This window comes from Anolis sagrei, chromosome Y (assembly GCF_037176765.1).
Source record: "Anolis sagrei isolate rAnoSag1 chromosome Y, rAnoSag1.mat, whole genome shotgun sequence".
Lineage (NCBI taxonomy): Eukaryota > Metazoa > Chordata > Lepidosauria > Squamata > Dactyloidae > Anolis > Anolis sagrei.
In genome coordinates, this window is record NC_090035.1 from 72,213,296 (window position 1) to 72,232,923 (window position 19,628).

The window sequence follows — 19,628 nt, forward strand, 5'->3', positions numbered from 1 at the left end:
ATATTGTGTTCAAAATTCACAAAAAAAATTCATTAGAATAAGAAATATGGCATTTTAATATGTGTGTGTGTGTATAATATTCACTTATATATATAATATTGTAATATCTAAAAATCAAGATCAGTAACACATACATGTTATCAATTTTTCAGAAATGACATAAAATACCTTTAATTTGGTACCTAGTTACTCAAAAATACTTGAAAGTTTAGGAGAAAGTATAAACTTTTAAAGCAAGCTCAAATTATCATAGTTGTTAAATATCTAGAAATGTCAAAAATTATATTAAACTTAAGTTTTTGTTATGGAGTTTAACCTGGGGAGTCTGATTCTGGTGTTAGCTTTGGTGGATTACATTGTTTTCACATCAAAAATATTGATTAAACATCTGCAACATCAAGACTTGCTTCCACTATGTCGGCTATTGCAGCTAATGCAATGCAAACTGGTAGAAAGGTAAATAATTCAAGGATGAATGAATTGACAAAATTTGGTTGAGATCATGCTTGTAGTTCTGGAGGGACTCTTAATTTTTACTTCTCATAGGGATTTGATTAACCAGCTAAAATTCAAGAGTTAACAAGGTTTTTTGTTTAATCTGAAAATTTTCAGGGGTAGTTTGAACCCCTAAACCTCCCACTGCCCCCGGTTTGTCTGGAACATTATATCTTGCCTCTCACTTTGGAATTTCTGAACGCATAGGTACTGTTGGTTGGCGACCTGAATGCTCACCTGGGCACAAATGACAGCTATGTTATCATCATCATCATCATCATCATCATCATCATCATCATCATATTCAATTACTTATTGATCGCCCTCCATCCGAGAATGCTCTAGGCGATATGTATTCACAAAGCCAATCAAGGCATAGTAAAGACACTGATGTAAACTTTGAGGGAGTCTGTTTAAGGCTCCTTGCTTATAGATTGAGTTCTATAATAATAAATGGAATAATAGAAGGTGATTACCCGGGGAATTTTACATACATAGCAGGGGCTAAGACAAGTACTACTGATTACACTATGTAACATGATTTTTCTTCTTTGGTTATAAATACCATTTCATAATTGGTTCTATCATAATAACATGGAACAGGTTTATTAAACTGCAAAAACTTTGTCAATGAACGTCAAAACCCAACTAGTAGAGTAACCGCCACCTCCACCCTAAATGAGTAACATGTAAACTGAATTACCGAGGGTCAGAGGACTTTAAAAAGAATTATCCTACATTTTATACAAAACTGACAATGTGGCACAATATTTATATATTTGTGTGCTTACTGCCATACCTACTTACTTTATATGTCATCTTTTCCTGCAGCATGACCTAAAGTGGCTTTCAAGGACAGAATCCAAAGACAACATTCTCTGGCAAAAGTAAGGTTGCAGCCATCCAAATAAGAAATTACTTCAAGGCATAGAGATGGTAACTTATACATTGATGGAATGGTACCCAAAACAAATTGCAATTTGTTATGTAGAAGTTCTTGTGATTTGGGTCTGTGGATGGGTAATACATTCCATGCCACCCCAAACGTAGATGGCAACCCAGTTCTGTTAGGAACAATCATGCTCCATGTGTGGGGGAAAGCAACCTCAGGATCAGCGTGGGATGACACAGAGCTGGTAAAAGGGTGGGATGTTGTAAAAGCCACTCATCTGAGGAGTGAGGTCAATATCTTCAGGGGGAATAAGGGACTTTAGTTGGAAATTCTGCAGGATGGTGGTGAAGAAGAGGAAAAGCTCCATGCGGGCCAAGGCTTCACCCAGGCAGATCCTTTTCCCTGAAAGAAAAATATGTGAATTTATCGGAGGAAAGGACGGACACATCCAGCTATCTTTAATCACATGCCTCCTGAGATGCAACCTATGATGTTTCCCCCCAACCATCAATCTCATTGTCTTAGATCTACTCTTTTGTATCCAACTTGCTATGGCTTTGTAGTTAAACTCAACCATTTTGAATAACCTTTTCAGCCACCTTGCTATGAGATTTTGGATGGTCCCATTGTTCATTTGTGGAAACCTAATTTTGGTGACTCTAAATCCAAAGGCAGCAAAAATAATTTCTAAATTTATCAATCTTGATGTTACAGATTTTGATCTCTAGAGCTACTTGTAAGTAGGGATGCAATTTTTCAATCATTTTGGGTTTGAAGGAAGCAATTAGTAATTTTAGCAATTTTGTTCTGATTGAAAAATATTCTCCCCAAACTGTGCAATTTAAGAAAAACAGCAACCGAACAACTAGACAAAGAAGAGGAAATGGAACAATCCAAGGAATAATCTGATCTGGATGCTTGCACATTAGAATCTCCATACTAAAAATACTCTCATTGATTGTCAATGGTCGCAATACATCAAACAAAAGGGAAAAGATATTTCAACATCTGACTGATCAACAGAGGCTGACTTAATTGCTATTCACAAAACCCACATTAAAAAACAAATATAAATCTTAGATTATATTTAAAAATAAAATCAAGTGCACATTGCATTGGACGTTGTTAAGAAAAGTGGGGTAGATTGCTTTTGAAGGCAGATCATAGACCAGCAAGAACTGTGTATTCGTAGATGTGGGAACTAGAAGAAACTCCAATAATAGAAGAATGAATAGTAAAAGTAGCTGAAACAGAGGGAATTGGCATTATGAGAAGATATCTTGAGCTAAAACACCCTTTAATATTCAAGCAAGACTGGGAACCATGGAGGAGGAAGAAGTGGGCAACAAGGCTATACAATTATGAAATGAAATCAAGAGAGTACATGACAAAGTTCTTAACCCTTACATAATTTTGCATGTTTGATGTGGGAGAATAAGGAGACCACAGTAGCAAGCTCTAAAAGCAAGTATGGGATATCAAGTTAATAAACTAACAAAATGTGAATGCGATCCTTCTCCTTATTGGTGTTTTTAGGAGAGTTCTACCTGAGGAGAAAGGCACAAAGGCATCATTCTTCTGGAAGCGCCCATTCTCATCCAAGAAGTTCTCTGGGTTGAAAGCATTGGGACTTTTAAACATTGTGGGATCATGCAAGACAGTGCTGAGTATTGGGTAGACTGTCATCCCCTAGGAAAGAAAAGGGCTATGAGCAAAATACAGTTCCAGAACAAATATCTTGCACAGCATTCTTTCAGTCTAAAGATTACGGAAAACCTGGATTTATTGGAACTAGGTTTTACACTTGAAATTGTTTGATGGTTTAAGATACAACCTTCTTTTGGGAGAGAGAAAAACAGAACTGCGAAATTCAAGTTGAACATCCGCAAGGCACTAAACTGTGGTTGTGGCAATCCCTGGTGGCTTATGAGATTCAATTAGGTAGTCCATGAGATGAATGGATAATCCTTTTATTGCATGCGCTTACTTGCCTTCTTCGCTTGTTTCTTAGGCTCAATCTACATCGCCAATAAAATCCAGATTATCTGCTTTCAACTCAATTATATGACAGTGTATTTATTTATTTAATTACCATATTTGTACCTCACCCTTCTCACCCCGGAGTGGACTCAAGGCGGCTTTATAACAGGCAGCCATTTGTTGCCATGACACATATATTAAAAATAAACAATTACCATTAAAACCAAATAATTAAAACATAAATGATTAAAACAATAATGAAAATCATGCCATGAGTGTAGACTCATATAATCGAGTTCAAAGTAGATGATCTGGATTATCTGATTTGATAATCTGGATTATATGGCAGTGTAGATCCAGCCTTAGATTCAAGGTCATTTATTCCATTACGGAATTATGGGATCTATTAATTTTTGTTCTAAAATTTACCAAAAAGTGTCTTCTCAGTTGTATTACATAGAACCTATCAACGTAACCTCCAGGAATTTGTTAATGCTTTCAAGAGGAATGTGGCTTTGATAACTGAATATGTCAAGGTAGGACTAAAGTGCATCCAGCTAAGAGCTGAATGCTTCCCTTCTGTTCCCTACCCAGCAGAAAAATAGATGTCGGGGGCACTGAACATTGTTGCACCATTGTAACAGAATTCCTACCTTTCCAATTTTTTTTAAAATGGATTTAGACAAGGGGTCTTCAAACTACGGCCCACAGGCCACATGTGGCCCGCCGAGGGCATTTATCCGGCCTGCTGAGGAGGAGGCCTCCTTCTCAATCCCATTGGGCCTGGCAAGCAGTGAAAGCAGTGAGGGGCTTTGCGCGATGCCAGGCAGTGCGGTGCAGCCTCTCTTGCTTGGCTTGCACGAGGGGCAGCACAATCCAGGCAAGTTGCACTGTGCGGCCTGGCCTCGCACAGTTGGGGCCTGGCAAGCAATGAAAGTGGTGAGGGGCTTCATGCAATGCTGGGCTACGCAGAGCAGCATCCCTTGCCTGGCTCACATGAAGAGCAGGCCAAGGCAGGTAAGCTGCACCATGCAGCCTGTTCTCTTATGAAACCCCTTGCCACTTCCATTGCTTGCCGGGCCCGACGGACGGCGCAAGAAAGGTGAGAGTGGCCTGGCCTCACACAAAGATTTTTTAAACATTGAAATGAAATATAATTGATGCTTACATATTCCAAAAACCACTTTCAAAAAGACGGAAAATAGAAAATTTTCCTCATTTTTATTGGAACTATTTTATCTTCAGAAATGCTAAAGTTATCTTGTTCTATATACTCCTATATTGCTTTCAGCAGCCCATGGTTGGGTGTGTGTGCATGTATGTGCTTTCAGGTCACCTTTTATTTAGGGTGACCCAATGAATTTAATAGGGTTTTTTAAAAAAGAGGAAATACTCAAAAATAGTTTTGTCAGTTTCTCTGAAATATAGCACCTGCTATACATTTGTGGCTTCCTATCCAAATACTAACCAGAACTGGCCCTGCTTAGCATTCAAGATCAGAGACATTTAATCTTTCATTGACTTTGCCAGGTATTATTATTCTGTACAGTAGTATCTCTTACCCCTGTGACCCAACTTGTACATATAGTTCCCAAGTTACAAACAAGTTATGTAGGTTTGTTCTCACTGTAAGTTGAGTTTGGTTCAGTTTCATTGTTGGAGTTCAGAATGCTCTTGGTTGGCAACTATTCATCCCAGCAACTCCCAAATTTTAAAATCTATTTTCCCCAAGCCCCTCCAGTATTTTCTGTTGGTGATGGGTATTCAGCTGATAGGTTGATCAGTAAACATATTCATGGGTCCCCTGCTGTTATATTAACACTGTTACCCATGCTGTGACATGCTTGAGGTCAAAATTTCATTTATTTGTAATTAGAAATAAATATTTCACAATAGATAATTACATATTGTTTTTGTGGTTAATCACTATGCTTTATGTTCAGATTGTAACAATGAAAATACATCTTGCATAATCAGATATTTACATTACGATTCATAACACTAGCAAAATGAGATATGTGCAGTGCGCATAGAAATTTGATCATAGTTTTTTAAAAAACTATAGTCCAGCCCTCCAACGGTCTGAAAGACAGTTAACTGTCCCCTTGTTTAAAAAAGTTTGAGGACCCCTGACTTAGACAATCTAAAACCATCTGCTGTCTGGTAACTGTAGGTGGGATTGAATCACAGTGTAATGTCCCATGAATACCTTCAATTAGTAGTATACTGGTTGCCCCACGACTGTACCTTAGGGATATGATATCCTCTGAATTCAGTGTCTCGAGTAACCATATGTACCAAATCCAAAGGAAGGATATCACTGCATCTCTGCACTTCGTGGATAACGGCATCTGTATATGGCATTTGCCTCCGATCTTCAATGTTTGGGACACGATTACGGCCAATCACTCGATCAATTTCTTCATGCACTTTTGCTGTTAAAGGTATGAGGATAATTAACTCCTTGGGTTTGTGACTCTCAAAGGAAATGAGATTCTACTTCCAATGAGACTAAAGGGGAACATGAAATCCCTTCCTATTTGTTGCAGGAAGACTGACATCTCATCCCTAGCAACAACCTGCATGGCCTGATTGTGCCTTCCTCTTGTAGAGAGAACACTAATTTTTCTCATAGCTTGTACCTCTTCAGTCATTTCTCTCCTTTCCAGTTATTTCTGAAATCACCAACTATTGGCAGGTCTGTGTAGTAGCCAAACATTTTAAAGTCAGTATTTGCCAAAGTTTTTACCAACAAAATAAAGTATTGGCAGAGTGGTTCCCAGCTGAGAAAGGGTTTATTAAGAACATGAAAGAGTTTATCTAACTGGGAGATGGTGGGTGCAGTTTTCTTTCAGCCACAGTTGGAAAAAAATGTCCAAAAGGGACATCTGTCAAATTATTTTTTTAAATACCAGAAAAAATAGAATATGTAATGGACTGGAGGATCCTCTTTGGTATATGGGACATTCGATGGAGGCTTTACCAGGTTATTAATGGGAACTGGTTACAGGGAGCAGTCAACCCCCCTGTTTAAACAGCTCCACTGGCTGCCAATAAGTTTCCAGTCCCAGTTCAAGGTGCAGGTGATCACCTACAAAGCCCTAAATGGTTCAGGACCTGCCTATCTTCGAGATTGCATCTTCCCCTACAAACCCTAAGATCATCTGGGGAGGCTCTGCTCTCACTTCCTCTGCTGTCTCAAGCCCTGCTGGTGGGAACGAGGGAGGGGGCCTTCTCGATGGTGGCCCCTCAGCTCTGGAACTCCCTACTTCAGGAGATCAGATTGGCACCCAGCCTATCCATCTTCCGTAAGGACCTTAAAACCTGGATGTTCTGTTGTGCATTTGATTAGGCAGCTCACCAGAAATTGGATTGATCTCACCATAGCTCTTTGCACTTTCGTTGGCCCCCACACCTGTAATCCTGTTCTGTAAATGCCTAAGGATGTTACCCTCCCAGCTGTGACCTTTAACTGAATTTGAAACAAATCTTTTCCCTGGCTCTACCCAGGAATGATTGCACATTCCCTGATTCCCCCCCCCCCCGCACTTAATCTTTCAGCCATGATACTGTTTTTAATTTGTGTATTGTGAATGATGTTATTTGATTTTGTTGTTGTTTTTTATTGTGTGGGTTTTAATATGTATTTTGTGCTTCACCCTTGTAAGCTACCCTGAGTCCCTTCGGGGAGATGATGGCGAGGTATAAGAATAAAGTTGTTGTTGTTGTTGTTGTTATTATTATTATTATTATTATTATTATTATTATTATTACTATTACTATCAAATATACTATTTGAAGGGCAATGGACCATGGTTGAAAGAAAAAGAACAAGTTTGTTCCAGACTTCTGTGCCAGAAACAAACCAGTGTTGCTGGAAGTGAGCCTAGGGAGACCACTGAGCATTTCATCAGGGACTGCCCTTTGACCAAAGAGATCTGGCAAAGGTTGGCTGTCATCTTTGACTGGCCGGACTTGGCGCTCCAAACTTGGGAGGCAGTGGTCTCTGGAATTGAGCTGGAAACCGGTATTAGGGGGCCACGTCAACACCAAGGAAGGAAAAAGAAGAGTAGACAGCAGGGGGACACTCAGGGGGCCTTTTGTTCCTTGGTCAAAACAAAGTTGATCAACTTGTATGTTCTCCTGGCCCTGGTTTTCCAGAGACGTTGAGAAATAACAACTCAAAACCCAGCAAATGTTACCTCTAGTGTGAATTGGGTAGTAGAGAAAATAGGAGCTCTGAGTAAAACAGAACAAGGCAGAAAGCCCTCTAACCAAATGAAAAAGTTCTGGCTCTGGCTGGCAGAGACCAAGCCTGGGATCACCTGAAGGGTTGTAGGTTTTAGATAGAGATAGATAGATAGATAGATAGATAGATAGATAGATAGATAGATTTAATACAAAAGAAAAATTTGAAAAGTATATATATATATATATATATATATATATATATATATGCAATTGTATTTGTAACTATAACTGTTTTTGAAATTGAAACCTAAGAAAGAAAAACTGTGAAGAAATAATCACAACTGGTTTTGTCACTGTAATGATTTAGAAAATGTAAATGTTGCAAGCATTGTATAAACTGCAAACTAAGTAGGTCTCATTTGATTGTAACTGTTAGCAAATGCATGTTTATTATAATAAAAAATACTTATATAGAAAAATACTTATATCGAATGGGCTCTCAGTATTTGCCAAAGTTTCTACCCAGGACACATGGATTCCAAGGTCCTGCTATAGACAGTGGTGTAGTAAAATAGCATCTCATATATAAAAAGCCAAAAAATGCAAACAAATGCTGCAGGAAACCTGAGAATCAGTGAAATGGTGGGGGGATACAACTGGGTTTATATCCGTGTGAGACTTGGTATGCAACCAAATCAAGGCTTGCTTTTTCTAAACATTTTCAAGCCATGATTAGCTAAATCTATAGGTGCAGAACCCATGGATACAGGGGTTGACCATTCTCAAATGATTATGGAGAGGTGAAAATTTGGGTGGAATTTGACCATAGAATTTGGATAGAAGTTGAATATAGAATTCCCTTGGAAAAACTAAACATTCCTAGAGAGAACATGTTAACCAAATCTGTAAATGTTCAATCTGCCAATTTGTGCTAATTGTAAATGATATTAACAATAACAATACCTTGCACTTCAGGATATTTCATCAGACACTGGAAGCCATATTTCAAGGTGGGACTGCCCGTCTCTGTTCCTCCAAGGATCAGATTAAGAACGCTGACCTCCAAGTTCTTCATAATAAATTCACTGTCTGGATTGTCTTTTTCCTGAAAGCAGGAGAGAACAAGACATCATGAGAGAATTCCAACTCTGATTGGAAGCGAGTAGGATAGATTAGAGATTTCGTATTGCATTTCCCTAAGTGAGAAGGATTATTGGACAGTCAATGCAGAGTCGTGCGACCTTCATGCACCAACAAGATACCTTTTCCATTTGGATGAGGAAGCAATCAATATAGTCACGTGGGAAATTAGGGTCCAGGGTCTCTTGATTCTTCTTGATTCTCTTGGCAACGAAGAGCTTTATGTCCATGCAATCATAGATCTTATTGTAGATTCCAGGAATGTAATTCAGGTAGTTGGCATACATGTCATAGAACTACACAAAGAGAAAAACCATGGATAGTTGCTGCATTCCATCCAAGCATCAACAGCAATTCCTTATTTTGCTCTTGAGGGATTTTCCTAAAGGTTCAGAATCCTAGTCGTGAAAACAAGTTGAAATTGAAAGAAGAGAAAGAGCACTTGGATAGGAGATGGGTCACAAGAGCATGGGGATTTGTGGCTGGATTTGTGAGATGAACATCTAGAAATGTGAGAAAGGAAGAGGGAAAACTCAGGGGAATTGTAATACTTTAAACTGAGCATTACTGCAGAAGGAGTACCTGAGCCCAGGAGGTGCTCATCTCCCAGAAGAACTTGTTTGCCATCACCATGAGGGCCTGGAATTCTTTGTCCTCATAGTCAAAGCGGTCCCCAAAAGCAATAGAACAAATGATGTTGGCGAATGCCCGGCTGAGGATGAAGGTAAGATCAAAAGGCTTTTCTGAAGCACAGAAAAAAGAATGAATGAAGAATCAGTCCACAGAAGGTCTTTCTGGTGCCAAGAATAGGCCCACACTGCATCAACTAATTGTGGGGCAAAGGGAGCTGTAGTCCCTCTTGCTTCATGATTACAGTACTTTCATTGAACAGAATGAGTTCAACTGTCTTTGGCACCTGTCTTACCCTTTGTATTCCGAAATTCTTCAAGCAAGAATTGGGCCTCCTCTTGAATTCGCTCTTCAATAGATTTTTTCCCCATTCCAAAATTCCTCAAGACGGTGAGGGTGAACCGGCGCAGTTCCTTCCACCGTTGTCCATTGGAAAAGGCCATTCCTGAAGGAAGCAGGAGAGAAATGACATGGCAAGTGCAAAAAAACAGCAGGACCATTATTATAATCATAAATGGAATGCCTCACCATATCCTTCGAAGGAAGGCACCATTGAAGGCATGGTAGTCCTTCCGCTGAACTCTTCTGCCTTGTCTACCAAAGCCTCCTTTACAGCTTGGTGTCCACATAAGATCAGAACTGGACTTGTCCCAAAATAGACGGTGAAAACAGGGCCATATTTTTCACGTAGCTGTAGGGAAATCATCCTTTTACTGGTTGCACAATCTCTGCGCACAATGTCATGTCACACAATGTGGGATCAAAGTATGCTGAATCTTAATGCAGACTTTCAATTTTAGTTAGAACAAGCACTTGATTAGAGTAATGATCCAATGGGATGAAAATTTGATTCCACCTTCTTGATCCATCCATTTATTTATTTATTTTATTTCGAGGTTTTATATACCGACCCTCTCACCTTCAAAGAGGGATTCGGACCGGTTCACAACATGTGTTAACATACAAAAAATATACAATAACAACACAATGCCACTTCATCACACGATTAAAATATCAGCACCATACACATTAAAACATTATCATCCCAGTTAAAAGAGCCAAATCGTCCGACACCATCACAATCCCATTCATCATCCTCCTTTCATGTGGGCAAAGAATTAAATCAGTTGTCAAATGCCGCGTTCCACAACCAGGTCTTTGTTAGTTTCCTGAACGTCATGAGGGAGGGGGCAGTTCTGATCTCTAATGGCAGGGAGTTCCAAAGTCGAGGGGTCACCATCGAGAAGGCCCTGTCCCTCGTCCCCACCAGCCGTGCTTGTGCAGGCGGAGGGACCGAGAGCAGGGCCCCTCCAGACGATCTTAGTGGTCTTGATGGTTCGTAGGGGAGAATACGTTCGGAGAGGTAAACAGGGCCGGAGTCGTTTAGGGCTTTATAGGTTAACACCAGCACTTTGAATTGTGCTCGGAAGCTAATCGGCAGCCAGTGGAGTTCGAGTAACAGCGGAGTGGTGTGCTCCATGTACCCCGCACCCGTTAGTAATCTGGCTGCCATGCGTTGTACTTGCTGCAGCTTCCGGGCAGTCTTCAGAGGCAACCCCACGTAGAGAGTGTTGCAGTAATCTAAGCGGGATGTAACCAAACCTAAGTGATCCCTTAGAGTTCCTCAGTATAGATGCACTCTAAGGCCCTTTCTACTCTACCACATTATCCAGATTATCTGATTTGAAATCGATTACATGGCAGTGTAGACTCATACATTCCTGTTCAAAACCGATAATGTAATAATAATAGTAATAACTTTATTTTTATACCCCATCACCATCTCCCCAAAGGGACTTGGGGCGGCTTACAAGGAACAAGCGTGAAAATACAGATTAAAACCCACACAATAAAAGGAAAGTGAAATCGACAACGACATCAAAAAAAATTACAATCACAGTACAAAATTTAAAACAGTATCATGGCTGAAAGTTTAAGTGCTGAGTGCAAAGGGAATGAAATGTAGATTATCTGCTTTGATCATCTTGATTATATGACAGTGTAGAAGGGGTCCAATAGTCCTGTAGTATTCTACAGTCTTCTACACTATTGAATTCATCCAGCTTGACAGCACTTTTACTGCCATGGCTCAATGTTGTGGAGTCATGGGAGTTGTAGTTTGGTGAGACACCAGCACTCATGGGTAGAGGAGGCTAAAGCCGCCCTGAGTCCCCCCTGAGAAGGGTGGGGTAGAAATGCACAAAATAAATAAATAAATTGTAAAACTAAAGCCCCCAGCAGGGCTGTAGCCAAGGTGGGGGGGGGGGGGTTAGGAGTTCAACCCCCTCCCTGAAATTTTTCAGGTAAAAAAAAATCTGGTTTACTCATGAATCTTAACTGGTTAACCAAATTCCCATGCTAAGTCTATAAGAAGCAAAAATTAAAGGAGTTCCTCCAGAACTGCAAGAACTATTATTTATTTATTTATTATTTAAACTTATATGCCGCCACTCCCCTGGGGCTCGGAGCGGCTTACAAGACTAGCTAAAATCTAACAAAATTTAAGAGCAATTTAAAACAATTTAAAAACAACACTATCAAACATTAAAAGCCTGTCGAAACAGGTATGTCAAGCAAATGTTGACAATTTATTCACACTGTCATTACTTGCAGCCATAGCCGAGATAGTGGAAGCAACCAAGTCAACATAACAGCTGGCAAAGCCTAAGGCACCCGGGGGGGGGGGGGGGGGGGAGGGGTTGAAGGCCTTCATGAAGGAGACCAGACTTGGTGAGGGCGGTTGTGGCTTTGTAGAAACTCCAAGGGCTTTCCGTTCTTGCTGCCTCCCCTCCCCTTTTCCAGATAGTAGGGTTCCTATTACTTACTATGCCTTTGCCTTGGCATTTATTGGTGGGAAATGAGGTTTCAAAGAGAAAAGCAAAGAAGAGGGAACAAGAAACAAAGCTGTTGTTATGCTGAGAAAGGTTGAGCCATAAAATAGATGAAAGAAAGATCCAATTGTTTTTGAAGTAGTGGTGTAGGCATCCAGAATTATTTCTTACACTGAAAGCTCTGTTGAGCAATTTTTAGGAAGCAGGAAGATCCTGGAGCATCCAGAGGGCGAGGCCCAAAATACTACCTTCCCTGTGTATTTATTCACATTTGTCATTGTCTGAATAAGGTACCATTGCAATTTGAAAAGTGATGTTGAATAACTATATTTAGTCTCATCGGAATTCTAAAGGTGTTAGGTAAATTTCGTCTCATGCATTTTGGGTTCAAACTTCTTATCATGACTAGGAATGGAATTAACTGGAAATGGAAATGTACTGATTCCAGTGTTCACACTCTGACTTGCATTCTTGAATGTCCACCAAAGTTTATCGATGGAGTTGGATTTCTGTCAAAGAGTATTGGCACAGTTTTCAAGTGTTTCCAACAGATGTTGTGGTATTCTTTTATAACAGCCATTTTCAGTTATTTTAAGACTTGAAACATTGGAACTAAAATAAAATTTTGATTTAATTAAATATATATAAAATATAGAATTAACCATAGAATTTAAATTATTTTGTGTTATGAAACTATTCATGATTCACCCAAAAAAAAAGCCCCCCACCCCTACCCCGCACAAATTCTGGCTATGTCCCTGGCCCCAGGATTCAATAGCATTGTGCAATGTCAATTAAATCATGATCACTAAAGAACCCTAGCAAAGAATTCTAAGTCCCTCACCAAACTACACATTCCAGGTTTCCACAGAGTGGAGCCCTAACAATTAATGGAGTATCACAATACAAATCTCAGAAACTATTCCAGACAAAGACTAGCATTTGCACTGTCTGGTGTTCTTTAGTGTAAATGTGAGTCCTATCATCAACTGACACACCACGAGACAGAGGGGAGGAAAGATAATATTCTGTCCAGAAATATGTATGCAAGAATATCTAGAAAAACTTAGGATTTTCCTTGGGAAGAGATTTTTCTTAATTCTTCTTTGCTACAGATTATAAACCATGCAATACAAGATACAAAGAAAGAAAAAAGACAAAGAAAGTAAAGAAAAGGATAAGAGGATAAAGATAGCTTCCAGTGTTCCACGCATACTTCTTTCCATAACCAATCATTTCCGGTCATTAAACATAAACTTCTTTTTACCCATATAAGGTCTGAAAGAGTCCCAAAAAAAGTCCATACCTTGAGAAGAGATTTTAATGTTTCAGCTGGCTTGATTTGCAGGAAATTCCCAATAAGGGGCAGTGGAGTGGGTCCCGGAGGAAGTCTTCCCTTGTGCAATTGTTTCCTCTTAGGGTTTATAAGCAGATGGCAAAAAATAAAGACCACAAGGAGGAGAATGAGCGTACTAGCCCATTCCATGATTGTCAACTGTTGTCAACTGTTTTTCTCTTTTGGCACTGACCTCATCTAAGCTGAAGCTTTATAGACTTTCATTGGGGTTGGTTGGGCACCGCCTTCTGTGTTTTATAACTGCTCCTACCAAGAGTGCAAGTCAACAGTAAGACCAGACAGAAACCAACCAGTGGAATTAGGGAAAATATTGTTTATTCCTTCATGGCAAGGGATTGAATATGGCATGAATAGCTCTTGTGGTGTCTTCCCACTCTGGGAGTCTATAATAGTTTCTTTCCTGGTAAATCAGTGTTGTGGATATTTTGTACAGAAGGCATTTTTTTTTTCAATGTTTGCACCACAGCAAACATTCTAAGGCGACTTACATAAATTATCCATTTTTGTAAGCTGTAAAACACCCAAGGTATCATTTACTATATACCAGTGTTTCTCAACCTGGGGTCAGGACCCCTGGGGGGGTCGTGAGGGGGGTGTCAGAGGGGTCACTAAAGACCATAATCAGGACGTCGACATCACTCTTGTCTTTCAGGAGGAGGGTAAAGACGTGGTTGTGGGACCAGGCCTTCGGGCAATCTGCTAACTAGGTAAGGACAGCCAGACAAACAGGACCGGCAGGACGGATAAATGTGGAAGGAAACTCTGAACTATGAGATAGCAAACATTGACCGGCAATAAGGAGTAATTGGTTTGTATCGGTTTGTATGAAATTTTTATTGGTTTTAATGGTTTTAACGGGTATAAATGTAATGTATTGCTGTTGATTGTTAAATTGTGTTATTTGTTTTATTGCTGTGGTATGTTACGGGCATCGAGTTGTGCCTTGGATGTGTAACCCGCCCTGAGTACCCTTCGGGGTGAGAAGGGCGGGGTAAAAGTAAACCAACCAAATAAATAAATAAATAATAAAACGCACTATTTTCTGTTGGTCATGGGGATTTTGTGTGGGAAGTTTGGCCCAATTCTATCATGGGGGGTTCAGAATGCTCTTTGATTGTAGGTGAACTATAAATCCCAGCAACTACAATTCCCAAATGTCAAGATCTCTTTTCCCCAAACTCCACCAGTGTTCACATTTGGGCATATTGAGTATTTGTGCCAAGTTTGGTCCATATCCATCATTGTTAGAGTCCACAGTGCTCTCTGGATGTAGGTGAACTACAACTCCAAAATTCTAGGACAATGCCCAGCAAACCCTTCCAGTATTTTCTGTTGGCCATGGGAGTTCTGTGTGCCAAGTTTGTTTCAATTCCATTGTTGGTAGAGTTCATAATGCACTTTGATTGAACTATAAATCCAAGCAACTACAACTCCCAAATAACAAAATCAGTCCCCTCCACCAACCTCAGCAGTATTTAAATTTGGGCGTATGGGGTATTTGTGCCAAATTTGGTCCAGTGAATGAACATACATCCTGCATATTGGATATTCACAATTCATTACAGTAGCAAAATTTCAGTTACGAAGTAGTAACTAAAATAATTTTATGATTGGGGGCTCACCACAACACGAGGAACTGTATTAAAGGGTTGCAGCATTAGGAAAGTTGAGAACACCTGCTATATACAGTTGGTCCTCCATAGCCACAGGTTTTGCATCCATGGATCCAGTCAACCATGGATCAAAAATATTTGGGGACAAAAACTCCAAAATGTAAATATTGGTTTTGCCTGCACACCAAGCATTTTGCTGATGTGTAGGCTTCACCTCAAACTCTCTCTGGCATACATGTGAGTTGTTTGTTATTTTATATTTGCAAAGGATGCCCCCAGGCAGTAAGAAGTCACACTTTGAAAACTGCTATGTGATTAAATGCTAATCAAGGTAGCCAATTGAAATATTCTCACCTACCTCCAAAAGACAAGAGTTCTTTCCCCCACATTGGAAATTCCACAGAGGTTCTGTATCCATGGATTCAACCAACCATGGATCAAAAATATTTGCAGGCAAAGACTCCAGAAAGTAAACCTTACTGATGCATAGCCTTCCAATAATTTCAAAGATCCTCAAGCTCTCTCTGGCATTCATATGAATTGTTTGCTATATATGAATTGTTATATATAGGATGCCATTCTACTCCATCATTAATAATAATAGGACAAGCATCTATGATTTTTGGTATCCATGGTTTTGAACTAAACCCTGGTGAATACTGAGGGTCCAATGTATATATTTAACACATCACTGGAAGCAGAAGCAATGGGTTGCTGTGAGTTTTCTGGGCTGTATGGCCATGCCATGTTTCAGAACATGGCCATACAGCCTGGAAAACTCACAGCAACCCAGCAACTCTGGTCATGAAAGCCTTCGACATCACAGCAGAAGCAATGACTGCATTTCCAGTTTTTTAGAGCATTGTGCCATGTCAATTAAATCATGGATGGTAAACCTCAAACAAAACTAAGAAGACACATAAAGGCAAAGTCTGACTGTGGGGGATTAAAAAAAGAAAATCTATATTAACGCCATATAGATTGGCTAAAACATACAAAGGCCATAATAAAAAAATGTTGGAAGTTTCAATATCAAGGAGGAACAGATTTTTAAGTTGGAGGAACATGTGCAAAAATATCTACTACTTGGGTCATTCCAAGAGAAAGGGTAACCATCGAATTCTGTGCAAAAGAAGGAATGCAGATCAAGGAGGAATGAGAAGATAGTCCAATGCCTCTGAGAATATTAATGATCTCCTTAGATGTAACACTATCTCCAAATGACCAGATAACATTTGCAAGGGACAATCCCTCACCTTGAGAAAAGAGTTTAAGATTTCTAATGACTTGATCTGCAGAAATTCCCAAACATGGAGGGACGTGGGTCTCGCTAGGAGAGTCCCCTTTGGTGATTATTTCCTCAGAGCTGATGGAATGACAAGATAGGTAGATAACAAGAAAGGAGGTAATTGCACCAGCCAACTCCAAGATGCAGGTTCCATGGTCACATATCCACTCTAATTTAGTTCCATGTATTTTATCAACTGTGGATTTGTTTGGTAGGCTGTAATGATACAGAAGCAAATATGTTGAATGCTCTGCCTGTAACATGAAAGTCAAATTTGCTGAGCTCTTCCTTGGTTACCCAGTACTGTGGCTGTTCAGTCCATAGGAGAAGATATTAGTCATGGGCCTGGTTACCATTACATGTTATTGTTTCGTGTTTTCGTACAGTTCCGTCCATTTGGATGGCATGGAACTGTACCACCCTACTGCCAAGCACTCGATACTGTGGGCTAGGTGTTCGGCTATATAGGCCCTGACAGCTGGGCCAACAAGCATTCAGTGCTCAGCAGTAGGCCATGAGCATCGAGCTCTCAACACTCATAGGCCCGGCTGGCAGGGCCTACGGTCAAGCACCAAGCTTACAGCACTGAGGGCTTGGCACCAGCACTCAACTGTAGGCTCCAGCATTTGACGCTCATAGGTCCATCTGGCAGGATCTGGCAGGGCCATCAGCTGGGCATGTTGTGCACTCGGTTGTAGGCCCTGACAGTCCTGGCACTTTGCCACCCAAGGTCTGAAAATTTTCAATTTTTTCCGACCTTGGATGGAAAAGCTCATTTGTATAGGCACCCATTTTTAGAAGCAGCAGACAGAAACAGGCATATGAAAGGGACATACCAAAACAGACAGCAATTTCATACAAATTCACAAGGCTTGAAGATACGTATTTGCAGCAGTTCATGGTTTCTGCAGATAAAAGAATTAGCTTTCATGGATCTTAGGAATAAAGTATCCAAGACCACAAAGTAACTCTAGACCAGTGGTTCTCAACCTTTGTGTCAGCAAGTGTTTTGGCCTACAACTCCCAGAAATCCCAGCCAGTTTAGCAGCTGTTAGGATTTCTGGGAGTGGAAGGCCAAAACATCTGGGACCCACAGGTTGAGAACTACTGCTCTAGACTATAGGCGCTTCCAGACAGCACCAAAATTTGCATTTTAAATCTAAGGCAAAAAATCCCGGGACCTGACAGACCTATTCGTCCCAAGATATGGTCCCCCACAATCTTCACAGTCTTCCTCTGTAGCGGATCAAGATGGAGGGAGATAGGCGACATCCAGCGAATTTTTAAAAAAAGAAAATTCACTCCGTTATGTGTGGGATTGTAAATGCGTACATGCAAATATCTTTATATAAATACAAGCAGATTCACATGTGCGCCCAGTGCATAATGGAGGGATTTTTTTAAAAAAATCTTTCATCAGATTTCTCTCCCCCCCCCCCCCAATTCTTTATTCAACCTCTGAATGAGATTATAAAATAGTTTCAGAGAGTTCCGATTCATCTCCATTTGTGCTTTTTTGAATCACCTGTGTGTCTGTTTAACAGCCCGATCATCTGATAATCTGTTTCCAAGTTTTTAAAAGTGTACATCTGCTGGAGTAGTCTACACAGGAGGGAGGTAAGGAAACATGTATTTTGCATGATGACAAGTGTGTTTCTTCAGGCTTAATCGGGTTTTAAGCACACCTTTTTAACACGTTTTTTACTTCTAAATCCAATCCCTCCTGCAGTTTAGCTAAACATTGTTTAGCCACACACACATACACACCTTTTAACCCATTTATTTCCAGGTTTTACAGCATGTGTAAAAGGTCTGCTAATCCAGATATATATTCTGTCAGAGCCATTACTGGATCTCTGTGTAGATGTGCTGCACTTCATTGTGTTGGAGACACAGCAGCATTTGCATGAGAAAGTATCCAAATCCTATTCTAAATTGTTGATACGCTGAAGGCTTTTTCAGTCTTCTACAAATATGTTGTTATACCACATTCACCTGTATCTGAGGTATGTAACAGAACCTGATTGTTCTGGCTTTTCCTCCCTGTGGCCTCTAAGTCCTGTTATACAGACAACCAATGAATACAGAACTCATGACAGACAAGGAGCAGTTATTAGTGAAAGTTATCAGTGGTCAATGATGTTCTAAAATCTAGTAACTAAAGTGATAACACCTCCTAATTATTAACATGTAAGCTGAATTACTTTTCAGTCTGGAGACTGAAAAAGGAATATACTGCCACATTTAAAAAATCAATGTGGTATAACTTTTATTTACTTACTTATTTCGTATGCCATCTTTTCCTGGAGAAGGATCTAAGATGGCTTCCAAAGTAAACAACCAAAACAAATTTCGGCAACAAGTAATTTATTACATTAGCAGCCACACCCATAACTAATTACTACCAGGCATGGTACCTAAAACCAATTGAAATTTGTAATGTAGTAGTGCTGGCAATTTGAGGCCAAGGGCTAAGGAATATATCCTATGTCATTCTCAGAGCAGATTATTGCCCAATTCCTTCGGGAGCAATGATCTTCCAGATGTTGTGATAGATTGAAAAGAAAATGTTTGCCATTCTTGGGAAGTGCTGGTGCTTGTATATCATCAGTTCATACCTTACAAAGCACAATTCAAGATGAATTTGAGAGAAGTTAGAGGCCTGAAATACCATGACATGACCCTCTTGGAATATGTAACATGACGATTTATTGTTAGATCAAATTAGAATCCAATGGCCCATAGCCTTCTGATGCTATTGCTGTAGGAGCTTATTTGCATCGTAGTATCATGGTGACCCTTTGACCAAATAGCCTGCTGGTTTATTTATTTATTTATATTGCGAGCATTTCTACCCCGCCTTTCTCAGCATTGCAAACTCAAGGCAGCTTACAACACACAAATTCTAACAGTTAAAATTTATAAAACAACAATAAAATGAGATTACAATAAAAATATACAACAATAAAACCAGTAAAATTCTTATCCATAACTATCTCCACCAGCGTTCCATTGTTATTTACGAGCTAAAACTCCAGAGACTCCCACAATGTGTCACTCAAAATCTTTCTTACATACAGATGTCTAAAACTAAGAAGGATGGTGCCATCCTTAATTCCTCTGGGGGGGGGGGGCGTTCCAGAGAACAGGCACTGCACTCAAAAAGGATCCTTCTCTTGTGTTGCAGAGATGCATACTGGTAGGAGCACGA

General features: G+C 39.9%; 1 protein-coding gene across 1 annotated transcript; it reads right to left on the bottom strand.

Annotated features, from left to right (window-relative positions):
• Positions 1–55: 55 nt before the first annotated feature.
• LOC132780073 (cytochrome P450 2G1-like) lies at positions 56–13,682 on the bottom strand. Its single transcript, XM_060783604.2, has 9 exons — positions 13,466–13,682; positions 9,857–10,019; positions 9,624–9,773; positions 9,281–9,441; positions 8,821–8,994; positions 8,522–8,663; positions 5,615–5,802; positions 2,935–3,076; positions 56–1,789 (listed from the first exon to the last, which is right to left on the bottom strand). The coding sequence occupies exons 1-9, from the start codon at positions 13,643–13,645 to the stop codon at positions 1,608–1,610; spliced, it is 1,482 nt and encodes a 493-aa protein (XP_060639587.2). The 5' UTR covers positions 13,646–13,682; the 3' UTR covers positions 56–1,607.
• Between the last annotated feature and the right edge of the window lie 5,946 nt (positions 13,683–19,628).